The following is a 15,113-nucleotide window of genomic DNA, read 5'->3' as shown; positions in this document are numbered from 1 at the left end:
CTGTAGTCAATACAAATCAGAAGGGAGGTGACGGAGGGTGGCAGGGAATGCCACTAATTGGGTCATCCAGTCTATCAACAATTCTTTTGTACTGGGGATAGCTCACTACCTTCATTACCAATCAGTTCAGGGACTTGTACCTGTGATTCCGGTGGTGTTATATCAGGTATCGAAATAAAATTACTAATGATAGAGTTAATGGCATTTCAGTCAATAAAAACAGCAGAAATTATCTGAGGAACCATTTTAAAAAGTCAGTGTTTTGATGAACTGTATCCTTCCTATTTCATTAAGAAGTTAGCAGTTCAATATTTCTGTTTTTCATTAACTGATTCTGTGGTTCTGTAATTAAGACAGGTATTGGCATTGTAGCTGTAAATTAAATGTTTTTTTTTCCCTTCATTAACAGCAGATGCCAGGCCAGCAATCATTTAATAATCAGTACCCAGGCATGCCACAGCGACCTACAGGCCCAATGGTACAGGGTCCTGGTCCAGGTCCCGGTCCTGGTCCTGGTGGCCCCATGGTGCACAAGTACAATGTGGGGAGCAGAAGAGCACCTTACCCCAACCCCTCACAGATGATGTCGCAAAAACGACAGCAGTTCCCTAATGGAGTACAGGTAAGACTTAACATGTGGATCGCCATGCATATCATATCATGAAGGTATGAATAATTAATGACTGGTGAGGTGTCTGAATCGGATATGATAATTGTAGTATAATGATATCTGTCTGTCATTTTCATCTATAAATAATCTCGATCATTTTTAATCAACTGTGTAGGTATTTTAACACCTGACATATTTTCATGATGCAATATTTCGTAAATGATAAATCCTAGATTCTTTTCCAGTGGAGTTGATATATGTCTAATGTAAGATATATTGTATTTTTTTCACTTGTATTTGAAGCTGTTGATATCAGGTCTGTTCGTGGCATGAGAAAAACGAAAACTTAAAGGAAAAAACGAGGAAATGTTTCTGACAAGTTTTCAATTAGATTATTGATATTTGCTCAAGGTAGAATGTAAAAGCACACAGCAAAACATTGTGTACAAAATTTAGAACAGAAAGCTTTTTGTGTCTTCAGCAGTATGGAGGGCCACAGCCTTATGCGGTCCAGCAGCAGTACCCCCAGAAGCCACAGTACCCTGCACAGCAGCCCCTGCCCTCACCCACATATGGCCCACAGCCTGGCATGCGCCCCAACGCACCCCCTCACTACGTTAATGGCCATAACCAATATGGCCCAAACCAGTTTCCCCCTCAGGTTCGACAGATGCCCCCACAAGGTCAGCCCTTCAATCAGTACAACAACCAGGGCCCGCAGCAAAACATGCAGGTAAGTGTGGTGGTCTGTGTTGTTTTGTAGCCCCTGATTATCCACAGAAGGTAAATTTCCCATGTCATCACAAAAATGTTATCTTACACATCCTTGACCTTTTCTTACCTTTATCAAATTGAACATGGACTTTTTTTGTTTAAGTGAAAAATTTCCTGTCGGCCATAGCTGTTGAACTTAAAATGTCTATTAAATTCTAATTGATAATGTTTTTGATGAATTATGTGATAATACCATGTTCTAAAGTTTATATTTCAATACCGATTCAAGACCAATGGCTAGACGATATTAGTGCTATTATTGAGGAAGGATAGAGCCTGACACACCCTCTTTACTTTGAACTCCCATATAACTGACCCATGTACCTTGTATTTCAGTCCTCCAATATGAGCTACCCACACTCACCCTTACCAGGAAACCCAACACCCCCCATCACCCCGGGGGCTGTACAATCCCCATACCCAGGCCCCATGGGTATAAAGAAAGGTAAGCTGCACACCTTTAATACTTTACTGTATAATATATACTATTCAACATAACAAAGGACCAAATACATGTGTAGCCATTAAATATCATCACTTGTTTTCATCATTGTTAGTAATTAAACTGGGAGATGTCTACACACTGAGTCCTTTTATAGCCTGTGTGAAATTTGATACATAATTAGAAAAGAACATAACTCATTGTGTAATATTGCAGATCTGGATGAATTGCGTCTGACATTTCCCGTGCGAGATGGGGTGGTATTACCTCCGTTCCGACTGGAACATAACCTTGCAGTCAGCAACCATGTCTTCCATTTGAGGGAATCTGTGTTCCAGACCCTCATGTGGAGGTAAGCTATACTATAGAAAAACTAGAAATTTTGGTGAGGAGAAAGTTGATGTGAAATATTTCTCTCATAATTGTAAGAAGGGAGGTAACTCCTTCATAATAATTACCACAACCTGCAATAATTGACAGAGTCCAAGTGGGTGTTGATATTTATTTTACATCTTCGATTTGAAACAGATCGGACCTGGAACTGCAATTAAAATGTTTCCACCATGAAGACCGACAGATGAACACGAACTGGCCCGCATCTGTCACTGTCAGTGTCAATGCGAATCCTCTTACCATAGAACGAGGAGAAAACAAAACCTCTCACAAACCACTTTACCTCAAAGGGGTGTGTGCGCCAGGTCGCAACACCATACAAATCACCGTAACAGCCTGCTGTTGTGTAAGTTTTTTATTTGTTTTTAATAGCTCATTAACATAATGAAGCCTTTACATATAAACAAATTGTTTGAAGATACCAGCAATATTTGACAATACCTTCTGATATAAAGGGAACCATTTAGTGTCTAATTATTCAAAATTTCTGTATTTCTTTCAGTCCCACCTATTTGTGCTACAGCTGGTCCACCGGCCAAGTGTGCGATCAGTGTTACAGGGACTCTTGAGAAAACGACTGCTCCCTGCAGAACATTGTATCACAAAAAGTAAGTGTCCATCATTGTTTTTAGGGACAAATGATCTCTTTCATCATTAGTCCTTGTAAGGGTTTTAAATTGTAAAAATATATAAACAAAAACAAAATGTATCATGAAAATGTGTTGAAAAATCCCTTGAAATTTCATAAATACTAGATCCTATGAAATATTGTCAATCAAATGTTTAATACAATTATTTTGTAGTTAAAAGAAACTTCAGCAATGTGGCATCAGGTGGTGGCTCATTGAATGGAGAGGATGGGGTGGAGCAAACGGCAATCAAAGTATCGCTAAAATGTCCCATCACCTTTCGAAGAATCACCTTACCCGCGCGGGGACATGAATGTAAACACATACAGGTAAGCAATCAAAACTGGCACTACTTTGGTTTTATGTTTTATCATATAAAATCAATAATCAAAACTAGTAATTGAAAACAAAATAAGAACATGGAGACCCTTGAAAAATTACAAGGAGAATATGACAAAGTTTACCTGCCATGTAAATTTCATAACCACAACACAAACTAACGAGCTTCAAACACATCTAACTTAACATCTCACAAGGAATACTCCTCAGTAAGATCATGAAGGTGACCATGAAACTTTCCCATAGTCTTCATCAACTTACAACTTGCCATACCCTGTAATTTAAGCTTGTCTGTTATTGACATCTTTATTTTAGAAATTCTAATATTGGGAACAAATTAACAAATCAAATTAAAACAAGTTACATCAACTTTGCTCTACTGGATTATCATACATACCTGGTTTATCAGTCTGTACATGTGATTCTATCATAGAACAATGTTGATTGTTTCAGTGCTTTGATTTGGAATCCTATCTACAATTGAATTGTGAAAGAGGATCCTGGCGATGTCCTGTTTGCAAGTAAGTATAGAATATCATTGTTTTGTGACTCGCGTTTCTTGCACAACTTTTTATGTTTAACTGTCAACAGAATACCCAGAATATGCTTGCTGTACTAATTAAAATACCCCAAATGATATTACATTGCAAAGATCATTTAGACTTCAGCAGTACAGAGTGGAATGTTTTTATTTGATACTTAACAGAGTTGTAATGATTTATGTTCATTCCAATAGGAATATAAACACCTCTGTTTTATGCTTGTATGAATGACAACTGTAGTTTGTGTAAGAATATTACTTGAGTTAGAATTATAAAACTAGTGTGTTATGATGTTGATGACTGTACAGATGTTGATGTGATGATTGTACTGATGTTAAAGTGATGACTGTACTGATTTAAAAAAAATGTTTGTTTCCAGTAAAACAGCATTATTAGAAGGGTTAGAAATAGACCAGTATATTTGGGGTATTCTAACCAACCTGTCGAGTACAGAGTTTGAAGAAGTGACGATAGATCCAATGGCAGCCTGGAAACCTGTTCCCCACAAAAGTATCAAAGAGGAAGATGGGGGAGGTAAGTCTACTATCAATACGTCAATTTGTCACCAACATTCCCAGTTCAGATATACACGTTGTCCTAAACAATTGTCACTGATTTTCTCCTTGTAATGAAATAAGACAATTTTTAGTTCAGAGTGAATTTACCAGTTTTAGAAATTCATCATAATATTTCTGCATCAAGTCAAGATCTGTTCCCATTTAGGGCACGTACGGCCCATGTCACACCTATTGGTGTTTATTCCAGCCAAGACTTTAATTGATACTGATTTTTATATTACAGGAGATGCATGTGCAAATGCACGGTGGACAAAGGCCATGTCCCCAACAAGTATGCAGTTACCAACTATGAACTCATGGGACTCTGGTGGACGGCAGTCTTCACCGTTCCAAATGCGGCCCTCATCACAAGGTACACTGTTCTGCCATGATTGCAGCAATATCAGTTCTAAATTACTGCTTTAATTAAATAAGGATTTATCAGTCATATAATAGTGACCTTTTATGTCCTTGCACCTGAAATCCTGAGTCAGATATAGGCAAATTCTATGTATAAGTCCCCTACCGGTAAACTGGGTGGGGAAGGCTGCTCAAGATTTTGTCTACGTTTGAAACCTTTTATACAGGTTTTGGTAAAACACTTTCAATACGTGAATAATTGTGTTAGGACGATACTTTGTGTAAAGATTTTTCGGGGTTTTTTTAATTGATGTTTTAAGGTATTTGGAGTTCGGGATGGAAGGTGGTTGGGTTTTTTCATAATTTTAGACATGTCTGGGACTTAACTTCATTTTTCGTAAAAAAGGTTAAAGTTTGATAATGGTTCATTGTTTACTTTATAATAGTATAAGTATGCAGGGATCAAACATGGATGCTGTAGATCCAGATTGTAAAAAATTATGAATTTTATCCTGAAATATTAAGTGTAATAGTTTGAATGGGCCAGTAGGTGACATGTGTTGCTTTAGCAATGCTCGATATAATTGTTACAATCTGTTTTTATAGCCATTTCAGTTGTACCAAAGTAGGCTTTTAAATATTTAATAGTATAATTGAACCATCTGATAGAATAATAAGGACATTTCAGAAATCTTCAATGTGTTTATGTTGTCTGTGCTTTTTGTCAAACTCTGTTGGAATATTGATTGTGAAAAATTCTGTTCACAATACTCTAAACCCAGCAATCTGTAATTTGCTTCATGTGAAGTCAGTTATTTGTTTGCAAACTTAATAGGAACATTCTGCGAGATGTGAATTGATTACATAGAAATAAAGATGAGGAAAGTATATTTTGTGGTGATGGGTATACAGCATTTGCTAATCTGGTTTTTTCTGTTTCCCCAGGACCAGTATATCCTACAATGCCAGGCGGTGAAGTGATGTCAGGGGGGCCACCACAACCAGGCAACTATCCACACCAGGGAGGACCAACAGATTACCCCCATTCGGGGCCTCTGTCGCACATGCCTTCTGGGCATCCTACGGGAGATTCTAGTGTTATGAACAATACAAACTCAAATGATATGCATTCTGTGGACCTCAAACCTCCCACATTGCACAACTCAGGCAACTATCCATCACCTGTGCCTGTGATGAGTCCAAGTGGGGATCACAGGTTACACGGGGAGGGGCCAGGCACACCTACTACTCCACAAACTCTTAATCATAGTGGGGGAGGAGGAGGTGCACATCCTCTGTCCCATCCTCCGCAACCAAATAATAGTTTAACCAAAACGTCCACAAATGGCGACACGAGTGCAGGAGACTTTAACTTTGACCCAGCTCCTATTTTAGAAAGTGAGGGAGACCCAACTCTGGATGTAAGTAAATGATGGATGGTAATCTTCTTGAATATGTTGTGGTAGTGGCAATAAAATGTCTTTTATTAAGTTTTAGCCAGAATTGTAAAGATAATTGGAGAGTAAAAATCTTTACTGTGAACAGAATTTACTTCTACCTTGTGAATCCTTCTCTCTCTACATCTGTTTGAAACATTGTTTATTGTATACATAGTGTGACATCAAAGCTATCATGTACGAATATACTTTCCAATTTTATTTCAGTTGCAACTAGACAATTTGGGAGACCCCATTGAATTATTATCATATCTCGGACCTCCTGAAAGTTCAAGTTCACCAGCACCCAACAGTGGAAATAGAAACAATCAAAGCAATAGTACCACCAACGCCACAGACGACCTTTTGGCCCTGTTTGAGTGATTTGTGGGTTGCCATGACAACCAAGTTGCATGATCCAGAGCAAAACTACTGTGCAAAACATTTAATGCAATATTGTTGTTGTTACACCTGTTAAAAAAAAAATACATAAAAGAAAAAAAAACTATATGACTTTTACAATACAAGAAGTGAAAGAAAGAAACAGACTTTCAGACAGAAATTCACTTCCATTTTATCATGTGACCAGGAATTATTTTTACACTTCATCCTCATCATCATACATCAAGGATTTACTGATCATCTCATCATTGTTTTAAGAAAAGAAAAATCATTGTCTTCATCATTTTGAAGGCCAGTGCGTGTGATATGTGCATGGAAAAGAGACCATGATAGTTACATGTTTTTATAGTGATAATATTTCTAAGTGACCAAAACACTATAGAGTTATTTATTGTGGATCTGTACCATTGTCCATATATGTGTTACAAGTGGTACTGTTGCCTTGTTGTAGTTAGGCACAGTTTAGACTACAAGGAAATCGGACAGCGCTGGTGTGTTGTAACTTCCCCCTTTGAACAAGTTGGAGGTTAAGAGGTTTTCCTTCATGTAACAACACAGCTGGAAGCCTGTGTACTGTGGCCGGACACCTTGGGGGCCAAGCAGCCACCTCCAGACAACATTCACTGACCTTCATGTGTCCTTCAGGAGTGGTTAGTGACGCTTAGATCTGAGTGGCCAGTGGAGAGACAGATGTGCTATAGATAGATACTGTCCACCTCCACTGGACCAACTTGACCTGTTGACCAGTGTCATATAGGGTCAGATGACAGGTCTTCAGATACTTGCCAAAACCAAGAGAGACAAAACAGTTTTTACTGGTGATATCTGACCTGTAGTGTATTTATTTATGGTATAATGTGCATTATTGAACTAATTATGAACAGCCATGTTCATACTGGGCAGCAAATGGTCTTGGAAATATTCAGTGAAATATAAAAATAATTAAGATAATTATATATTTAATGAAAACCCAACCTCCCTGTATGTGTGTACATTGTGTAATATATTCCAAGGGCCAAATGCACATTGTGTACTTAATTATTATTATTACTTTTTTTTTCTTTTTTCGTAAGGATTTATTTGAATAAGAGAGAGGGTGCAATTTGTTTTCTTAAAATGATCACTTTCATTTTACACATAAAACATACATCTCTATCATTGTTCAGATCATGACTTTGGTGTTTTTTAAATGAAATCTTTCTAGAGGCAGCAACATTCAACATGGTGTACAATTAGATATATGAATTGGTTTATACACTATTTGTTTTTCGTAATATATTGGTAGAAATTTTTTTAAGCATACTGCAAACGAGTGCAAGATTCACCTAAATAATCTGCCTATGAAGCAATACAGAGAGGGGACAGATCACAATGTTATAATCACCATACATCATGTGTACCCAGGCCCACTGTTGCCTTAATTTTTATTTTTATTTACATACAATCCTTTTGATCAAATCAAAAATGTTCTGTATTGTTTTTATATTCTTTTTTTCTTTCGCACTACAGCCACTGACAGTAAGCGCTGTTTTTTGTTTTTTGTAAATTGGAAATAGATGGATGTTAACTCATCACTGAAAAGCAAAACTATCTGAATTTAAAAAAAAAACAAGCTGGTATATGTATACTCCTTTGTATTATATCAGTGGTAAAGGATCACACAGTATTGGTAGTGTTGATACGCTGCTAACTTTAAAATCTTTAAGAACTCATTAGCTTTCGAACCATTTATGCTGATTAGGCAGAGTTTTTTTATCAACATCCAGTGTTTTCCCCGATTTGTTGTAGTGTGGATTAGCAAATTTCAGAGTAAACACTTTGCCATTGTTCCTTCTACTTAATCTTTATCCTGTCTTACAATGATTATTAACTTAAAGGATATACCAAAGAAACACAAGAACAGTAACAGTTCAAGTGATCTGTACTTACAGTAGGAACAGTGGAAAGGGCATTGTCAGACTTTGGGAATTCTTTTCACTTTCATAGCACTCTGATAAGGACCGAGATGTTGCAATGTTTGGCCTCTTCAGAAAACGTATTTAGGGATGATCCGTTTTTGTTCCGTACAAAATGAATTTCTTTTAAATCAATGACAAATTTTAAATATGCTCCCTTATGATAAGGCCTAAGTTAAAGTTTTATGAAACTGTTTATATTGAAAAAAAATTTATATGGGAGGGTAGTATGTAATTTGTTCTCTGAATAATTTGTTATATTAAAAACCAGCAATCTCAACGTGGCAATCGTACCTTGCAATTGTTTTATCATTTTATTTCACTGCTTAATCATTTCATTTTGCTTAGAGTTGTGTAGACAGCATGGATATTCTTCATACCAGACTAAGGGGCACTCCATTTTATAATTTATTTTTCATTTCATCTATATAATTGAATTCAATGGTCTATCAAGTGGTTGTGTTGATAAGACTGTTGTGTCTCCTACTCTGGCGAGCCATCTCGCCCCGCCCCTTAGTCAGGCATGATGCATCCGTGTCATATTAGTACAGATTTATTTTATTACCAAGTTGATTTAGCTTGTTGTAGTAATATTGTAAAGTGTACAAAATTTTGACAGTTGTATATTAAATGTTATTTATATATGAAACCATCTTGTGAGAAAATTGTTTCGTCCATCATTGTATTCCTTATTATTGAGAGATCACTGTACAAAATACCCCCAAAACAAACACACATCATCTTTCTATGCCTTATGCGAAGGAACTTTCTCAGACGAGCTTCAAATCATAACACTTCAATATCAGGGTGGAAATGACATGTATCTTCTATCGATGTGCCTTCTCCTGCACATTTCTCTGTAAATCCCTTACAAGGGTATTCCCTTATGTTTTAACTCAAGTTTTTATTGATTGTTTTATTTTGAAATATGAATTAAAAAGAAACTTTTGTTTTAATATTGTTTGATCTATTTAAAGAATCTATTATTATTTTACACTACTGTTTTTACATGAAAAGAAAGTTTTCATTATGGCTTTACCTTTGGGTCCAGGCATTCTTCTGTAGAAACAGGTATTGTGAAAACTACTGCTACCTGTCCAGTATTAGACTTGAATACACACCTGTGAATGATAAGAATATTTCGATTTCATGACAATAATTATCCTGGACTATTTCATTCAAAACAATTTGATGTCTTTTATCAGAGCTGAATTTATAATAAACATTCAATGCTCAAATTACATTCCATTGGACCCATCCTTTTGTCCTCAACAAATATCCGAAATTAGACAATTAAAAAAAAAACCTGGTTTCTTAAATTTTGAAATTTTAAGAAAAATGTTGCACTTTTCAAGCCATAGTGTGACATGTTTTACAATATTTGGTTTTGCTGCTAGATTTGCTTTAAAGGGTGTCTTTTAGTATGTATGTTTTTATTATAAATCAAAAGAAATGATGACATTATCTCCATGACAACATGGTTCATTTTAGCCTTTTCCTTCTGGTATGGCAGGGGAAATAACCCAGAAGCTGTAAATAGATATATTGTCTTGTTGATATACATTATTACTAGTATATATTTGTGATTACACAGAGAACAGGACCTTGTAGATTTAGGGAAACAAACCTAGATACAATTTAGAATTTTTTGTGTTGTTTCATTATTTGATTTTTTCCCCCGACGACTGTTCTCATAAAGAAAATTATTTGAGAACGTAATTTGATATTATTTATTTTTCACCCTTGCCAACTTACATTTTGTACATGAACATGTGTTTTAACTTATCTGTTCTTCATGGCAAACATAGTCATGGCTTTTTAGGTGACAAGGCGCTTATTGATAAGGGTACAAAGACAAGTCGGTACTAAAAACAGGCTGGTCTGAGATGGTGCGATTTGTACATCAGGAGGCTTGGTGTACGATTCAGCCAATTACTGCTGATATTTACACCTTATTATTGTACCACTCAGTGGTAGATGCCCACCATGTACACTTAGTAGTAGAGATTTTTGTATTTATTCTAATAAAAGCCCTCTTTCTATATTTTCTTGCTCACATCATGAAAAAACATTTGATGTAATAAATTTTTTATATGTCTGTGCACCTCAAGTCTGGACCAAAGTCCAAAACAAAGTACACTGCAATGCAAACAGAAGAGGAACACAGGAATAGTTTCTATTTTAACTATTTAATTAAACGTTGTATCCAGAACTGACCTAGAAAAGTCTCTTCTTTGGAAAAGGACAAGTGTCCAGGGCATTTATTAGAATAAATATGAAATCTGTGTTGTGAATTCTAGAGTGATGAAAGCTTGAGATATTTTTGAAGTGTCTAACTTGTACTGAAAGCCATTTTGTGAGAGCCTTGGCACCATGATTTTCTTTTCCAAAGTCAAGCTGATAATCCAAAGACTTGCTCTTAAATTATTTTTGATGAGAAATTTTTGCATGGTACACCTTCTAGAAAGCAATAGAACACACATTTTCTTGCAAGAGAATTAACTCTCAAAAAAAATATATATGATTTACAAAATACAGCAATTGTTATTCTTTTTGCCATAGCTGAACAGCTTGTATGTAGGTGTTTGTGATAGAACTCTATAGGGAAGGAATATTTGACTTAAATCTCAATAAAAAATATTATATGTCTTTATTGCATGATATAGACAACAGCTTGCTATGATTACTGAATTACGTATTTGTGCCCTATCCCTTAGTCAGCACAAATTTATGTGAATTCAAAAAAACCCTTTTCAAATTAGATCTATCCGACATCTCTTTGAACCATTGTTTAGTATTATGCATAAAATACAAATGAATTGATAGAAATAATATAGTATTTTTATACAAAGTATAGATGTCAAGTAGTCCTTCTGTGCAGAGGAAAAATGAACTTAATTTGTGAGCTCAACCTAGCTTGCTGATTTCACCAACGTGTGTACGTTGATGCACGCTTGACTGGGAACAGTCTTATGGGGTGGACTCTAATTTATATCAACTGTTACCACATCTACAAAACCCTAATATATACATAATCATTATATATATTATATATAAACTTAAATAGTATAGCGATCTTCATGTAATATTGTTGTAATTAACAGTCAAATGAGTAAAAAGATAAAAAATCTTTACAAAATTGAGTTCTTGGTCTTGTGTTATATTTGCAGTTGTTTTGATTTATTTTGATTCTGACATAATAACAAGCACCTGTGAAGTGGCCTTCCAGGTTGATATTTCAGTGTGATGACACTATAAATCAGTCTTAAAGTGGCCTTAACTTCCTTGGACTGATCAGTGTCTTCAGATTACCTCAGCTGCTGCAAGATGTTAACTTCAAAATAAAAATTGATACAGAGAGCTGGATACAAACACAGGTACTGTTGCCCTGGTATTTAGAGCTCTTTATTTGAAAGGTAAGTATACACTGAACCAGTCTAGTGACTGCAATGTTCAGTCGGATTGAACAGTTTAAGTGATTGGTATAGTAATATTTAGTAATATTTTACCAGATCTGCCAAACTGAACAAATTATTTTATCTAGGTGACGCCAAAACATGAACCAAAGGAAATGGAAGATATTAATAATGCCATACCTTCTATTGAGTTTAAATTTGGAAAATTGTTATTTAATTGAAATTTTTGATCATGCAATACCTGCCATAGCTTCCTATGTACAAGTTACAATCCTGACAACACGGCCCGATGTTTGCATGATAATACCACACTGACAGGGATCCCGAGGTCAAAAGTAAAGGTAGTTAGTCAGTGGGGATGGTTTTACAATGAAAAAGCCACCAATGTTAATTATCCTAACTTATTCAAATATCCTAGCAAAATATTTTCTGAAAAATTGCTGAATTCAGATAAAAGAGTGTGAGAATACCAAAGCGAAGTACAAAGATGTTAACATGTGTATCACTAATAGTATGTAAAGTGATGGCAAATGTAGCTGCCCTACACAATGACCATATGCAAAAGACTAGTACCTGACATTCTGATAAAAAGCGAGGTGACCATAAAGGTACACACTTCTTGAAAAGGCGGGGACCCTGACACCAATACTGCCTTAACCGATGATTTCAAATTTTAACTCAATTCCCGAAACCACTCGTTCACTTTATTGATAAGAACTTTGATATTGTTATAATGGAGTGTTAATGTTCTATATTGATGACACCTTTTAGTGAATGCAACATATTTAACCTGGTAATTTCTGATAGAAAATGAGAGATCATTCCCTCTCTGCACCTTAAGCTCTGATTCTGAAGAAAAGCACTTCCACTTTACACCTGGGAGCAAATGTTCATCAAATGATACTTTCAAATGTGATTCACTTCGGAGATGCATGGCGGAAATTTTAATAAGTTCATCAACAGTACCAGCACAAAGACAGAGCCGAACCCTCTTTTCAAAGCAGACAAAAAAATATTTATGGCAATGAAAAGTATACATGGACAATTGTATCATTTTAATGCACCCAAAGCGATAACATAAGAGAATAGACTGAATAAACAATGTTTGACAAGTGGAATGGCGGTTATCAGAAGAGAAAGATCTGGTAGAGGAAGGATAGTAATCTGTCTTGTGAGGCTCTATAAGGAAGAGTATTTTCATGCCTGTAGGTGAGGGATATGTACAGCAGCTGAAGCAGTCATGATGAAAAAGTGTGGGAAAAAATCCCAAACATTTAGTATTTTGTTCACCAAGTGAAAAGACAAGACATTCCTTCAGCATGTGAATGGAATGTCCATATCTTACTTGTTAACTGGAAAAATTTGAATTCCGAGACATAATTAGCTTTCCTTCGAACCATTGGATATCGTAAAGGTAGGTTTGCATGATCTTCAGAACAGGAACTAGTTGTTTATTAATAACAAAATTCTGTAATAATTGCTGACAGAGATATAATAACAAGTCGCGGTATCTACTACAGACATAAGCACAGAATTATGATGCCGAACATTCCATATTGTCTCTACATTGGGATCAAATACACACCAGTTTTGTTTTCATCTAAGATATTTTCCTCTGAAACAATTACAAACCAGCATATTCTCATTTTATAAGGCATCAGGTGTTGACTTCCTCGGAATTAACAATTATCTTGAAACTAACATTCTATATAAGGAAGGATTCTTTTGATATTTTGGACTTTTCATGCAGTGATCTCAACATTTTTAATAAAGTTTACCTCCTTCAACTACTGCCAGAAATATGGTGTAAACATTGTGAAGGCGATATTACCAGGTCATCTATATCAAACAGTAATAGTGTGTATTATTGAGTAGCTTGGTAGTAATGGACTCAAACAATAGGAATATATTTCATTTGTATCTGAAATATTCTAAAAATTAATTATCAATGTTCAAAAATTAGGAAATTCATAAATTAGATTTTGACTTTTCTTTCAATTTTTCGCCTCTTAGACTTCAAAATTTAAGCTTTAAGCATCATTGACAAGTACTTGAAGGACGAAACGGCTGTATGATGCAGTTTCATTCATTACTTGTTATTTGGCTACAGTATCTAACTCTAAATTTGTATCTCAATGTGTTATCCACTCACAAATGCCTTTTCTGCAATCCCAAGATAGTTTCATAAAAGTTTCTGTAAGAAAAGTTTAAATTTCATTTTAGTCAGAATATTGGACTATTAAACCTCTATTTGACATGTAATTTTCATTTGTGTTGACCAATTCATAATATCCTCTCTAAGAAAAATGACTGACAAATTTTCCTCTGACCAACTCACGAAGAGACAAATTCCTTCACTGATGGGATTATGAGGAACATAACCATCTAATTGTATTTAAGACTGAGAATGTCTATTAATGGAAACACATTTTTATATTGGTTGACACAGGAAGACAAAATCATGATGAGAGAGAAGGCCGGACTTCCGTATTGGGTTGGAAACCTAAACAGGTGGCTGAAGATCAAATGAGTAGATGTGCACTAACATGTAACAGCAAATCAATGCAGATGAGATTTCTGATCATCCAAACCATTGGGCAGAATCAGAAAATAACTCAGACTTCATGATTCTTGTATTGTTTTTTCAATTCCCCATCTTGAGTGATAAAAAACAGGATGATGGCCTATTAACGTCAGTGACAAAGCTGAGCTATTCTAGGCTTTTCCAATTGAACCCTGGTTAACAGCAGGATGGTCCACGCTCTACCAAAAAGTACACTGAAATTTTCTGGTGAGGACTGCAGTGGAAGGTATGAGCCACTCTGGGCTTCAGATTCTTTTACTCATTATTTTGGCCAATCACTAATTACAATAATGATTAACTGAAAAATATGCATCACAGCCAACTCATATCCATTTGAGATACTTGGAACAGTACTAATCTGTATAAAAGGAAAAAAAAGGGGTGGTCGGGTGGCACAGTGTTAACGCACTCGCCTTTCACCTAGCCGACCACGTGGGTTTTCCCCAGGTACTCCGGTTTCCTCCCACAATAAGACCCCTCGCGCACTTACATCTGGGCCAACAAGAGTGATTAGTATAAGTTGACATAACTTGTTTCGCAATTGTTGTAAAATAAATAAAGTTTATATATATATTTATAAAAGGAAAATTTCCACTGAAAAGAGTTAAATTTGACAATGTGGTGTTGGCCTTCAAGAGATCAAAGAGGAAAAGTGACTCAGTGGCAAATGGATG

General features: G+C 35.7%; 1 protein-coding gene across 6 annotated transcripts in view; it reads left to right on the top strand.

Moving 5' to 3' along the window:
- Nucleotides 1–11,582, top strand: part of LOC132556391 (zinc finger MIZ domain-containing protein 1-like) — an 82,126-nt gene extending 70,544 nt beyond the window's left edge. For 3 of the 6 annotated variants that reach the window (XM_060220794.1, XM_060220797.1, XM_060220798.1), the window contains 12 exons: nucleotides 410–622; nucleotides 1,092–1,343; nucleotides 1,721–1,829; nucleotides 2,043–2,178; nucleotides 2,355–2,565; nucleotides 2,722–2,827; nucleotides 3,023–3,177; nucleotides 3,641–3,708; nucleotides 4,109–4,263; nucleotides 4,531–4,659; nucleotides 5,592–6,067; nucleotides 6,311–11,582. In XM_060220794.1, coding sequence (XP_060076777.1) covers nucleotides 410–622; nucleotides 1,092–1,343; nucleotides 1,721–1,829; nucleotides 2,043–2,178; nucleotides 2,355–2,565; nucleotides 2,722–2,827; nucleotides 3,023–3,177; nucleotides 3,641–3,708; nucleotides 4,109–4,263; nucleotides 4,531–4,659; nucleotides 5,592–6,067; nucleotides 6,311–6,466 — 2,166 coding nt within the window. In that variant the 3' untranslated portion in view covers nucleotides 6,467–11,582. The remainder of the gene's footprint in view (nucleotides 1–409; nucleotides 623–1,091; nucleotides 1,344–1,720; nucleotides 1,830–2,042; nucleotides 2,179–2,354; nucleotides 2,566–2,721; nucleotides 2,828–3,022; nucleotides 3,178–3,640; nucleotides 3,709–4,108; nucleotides 4,264–4,530; nucleotides 4,660–5,591; nucleotides 6,068–6,310) is intronic. The other 3 variants (XM_060220795.1, XM_060220796.1, XM_060220799.1) reach the window with 3 other exon arrangements.
- Nucleotides 11,583–15,113: the final 3,531 nt, after the last annotated feature.

The sequence above is a fragment of the Ylistrum balloti genome, unplaced genomic scaffold, assembly GCF_031769215.1.
Source record: "Ylistrum balloti isolate Yb309-2 unplaced genomic scaffold, AGI_CSIRO_Ybal_v1 Utg370568, whole genome shotgun sequence".
Classification (NCBI taxonomy): Eukaryota; Metazoa; Mollusca; class Bivalvia; order Pectinida; family Pectinidae; genus Ylistrum; species Ylistrum balloti.
The sequence above is the reverse complement of the archived record's forward strand: the minus strand, read 5'-3'. Positions and strand labels throughout refer to the sequence as shown.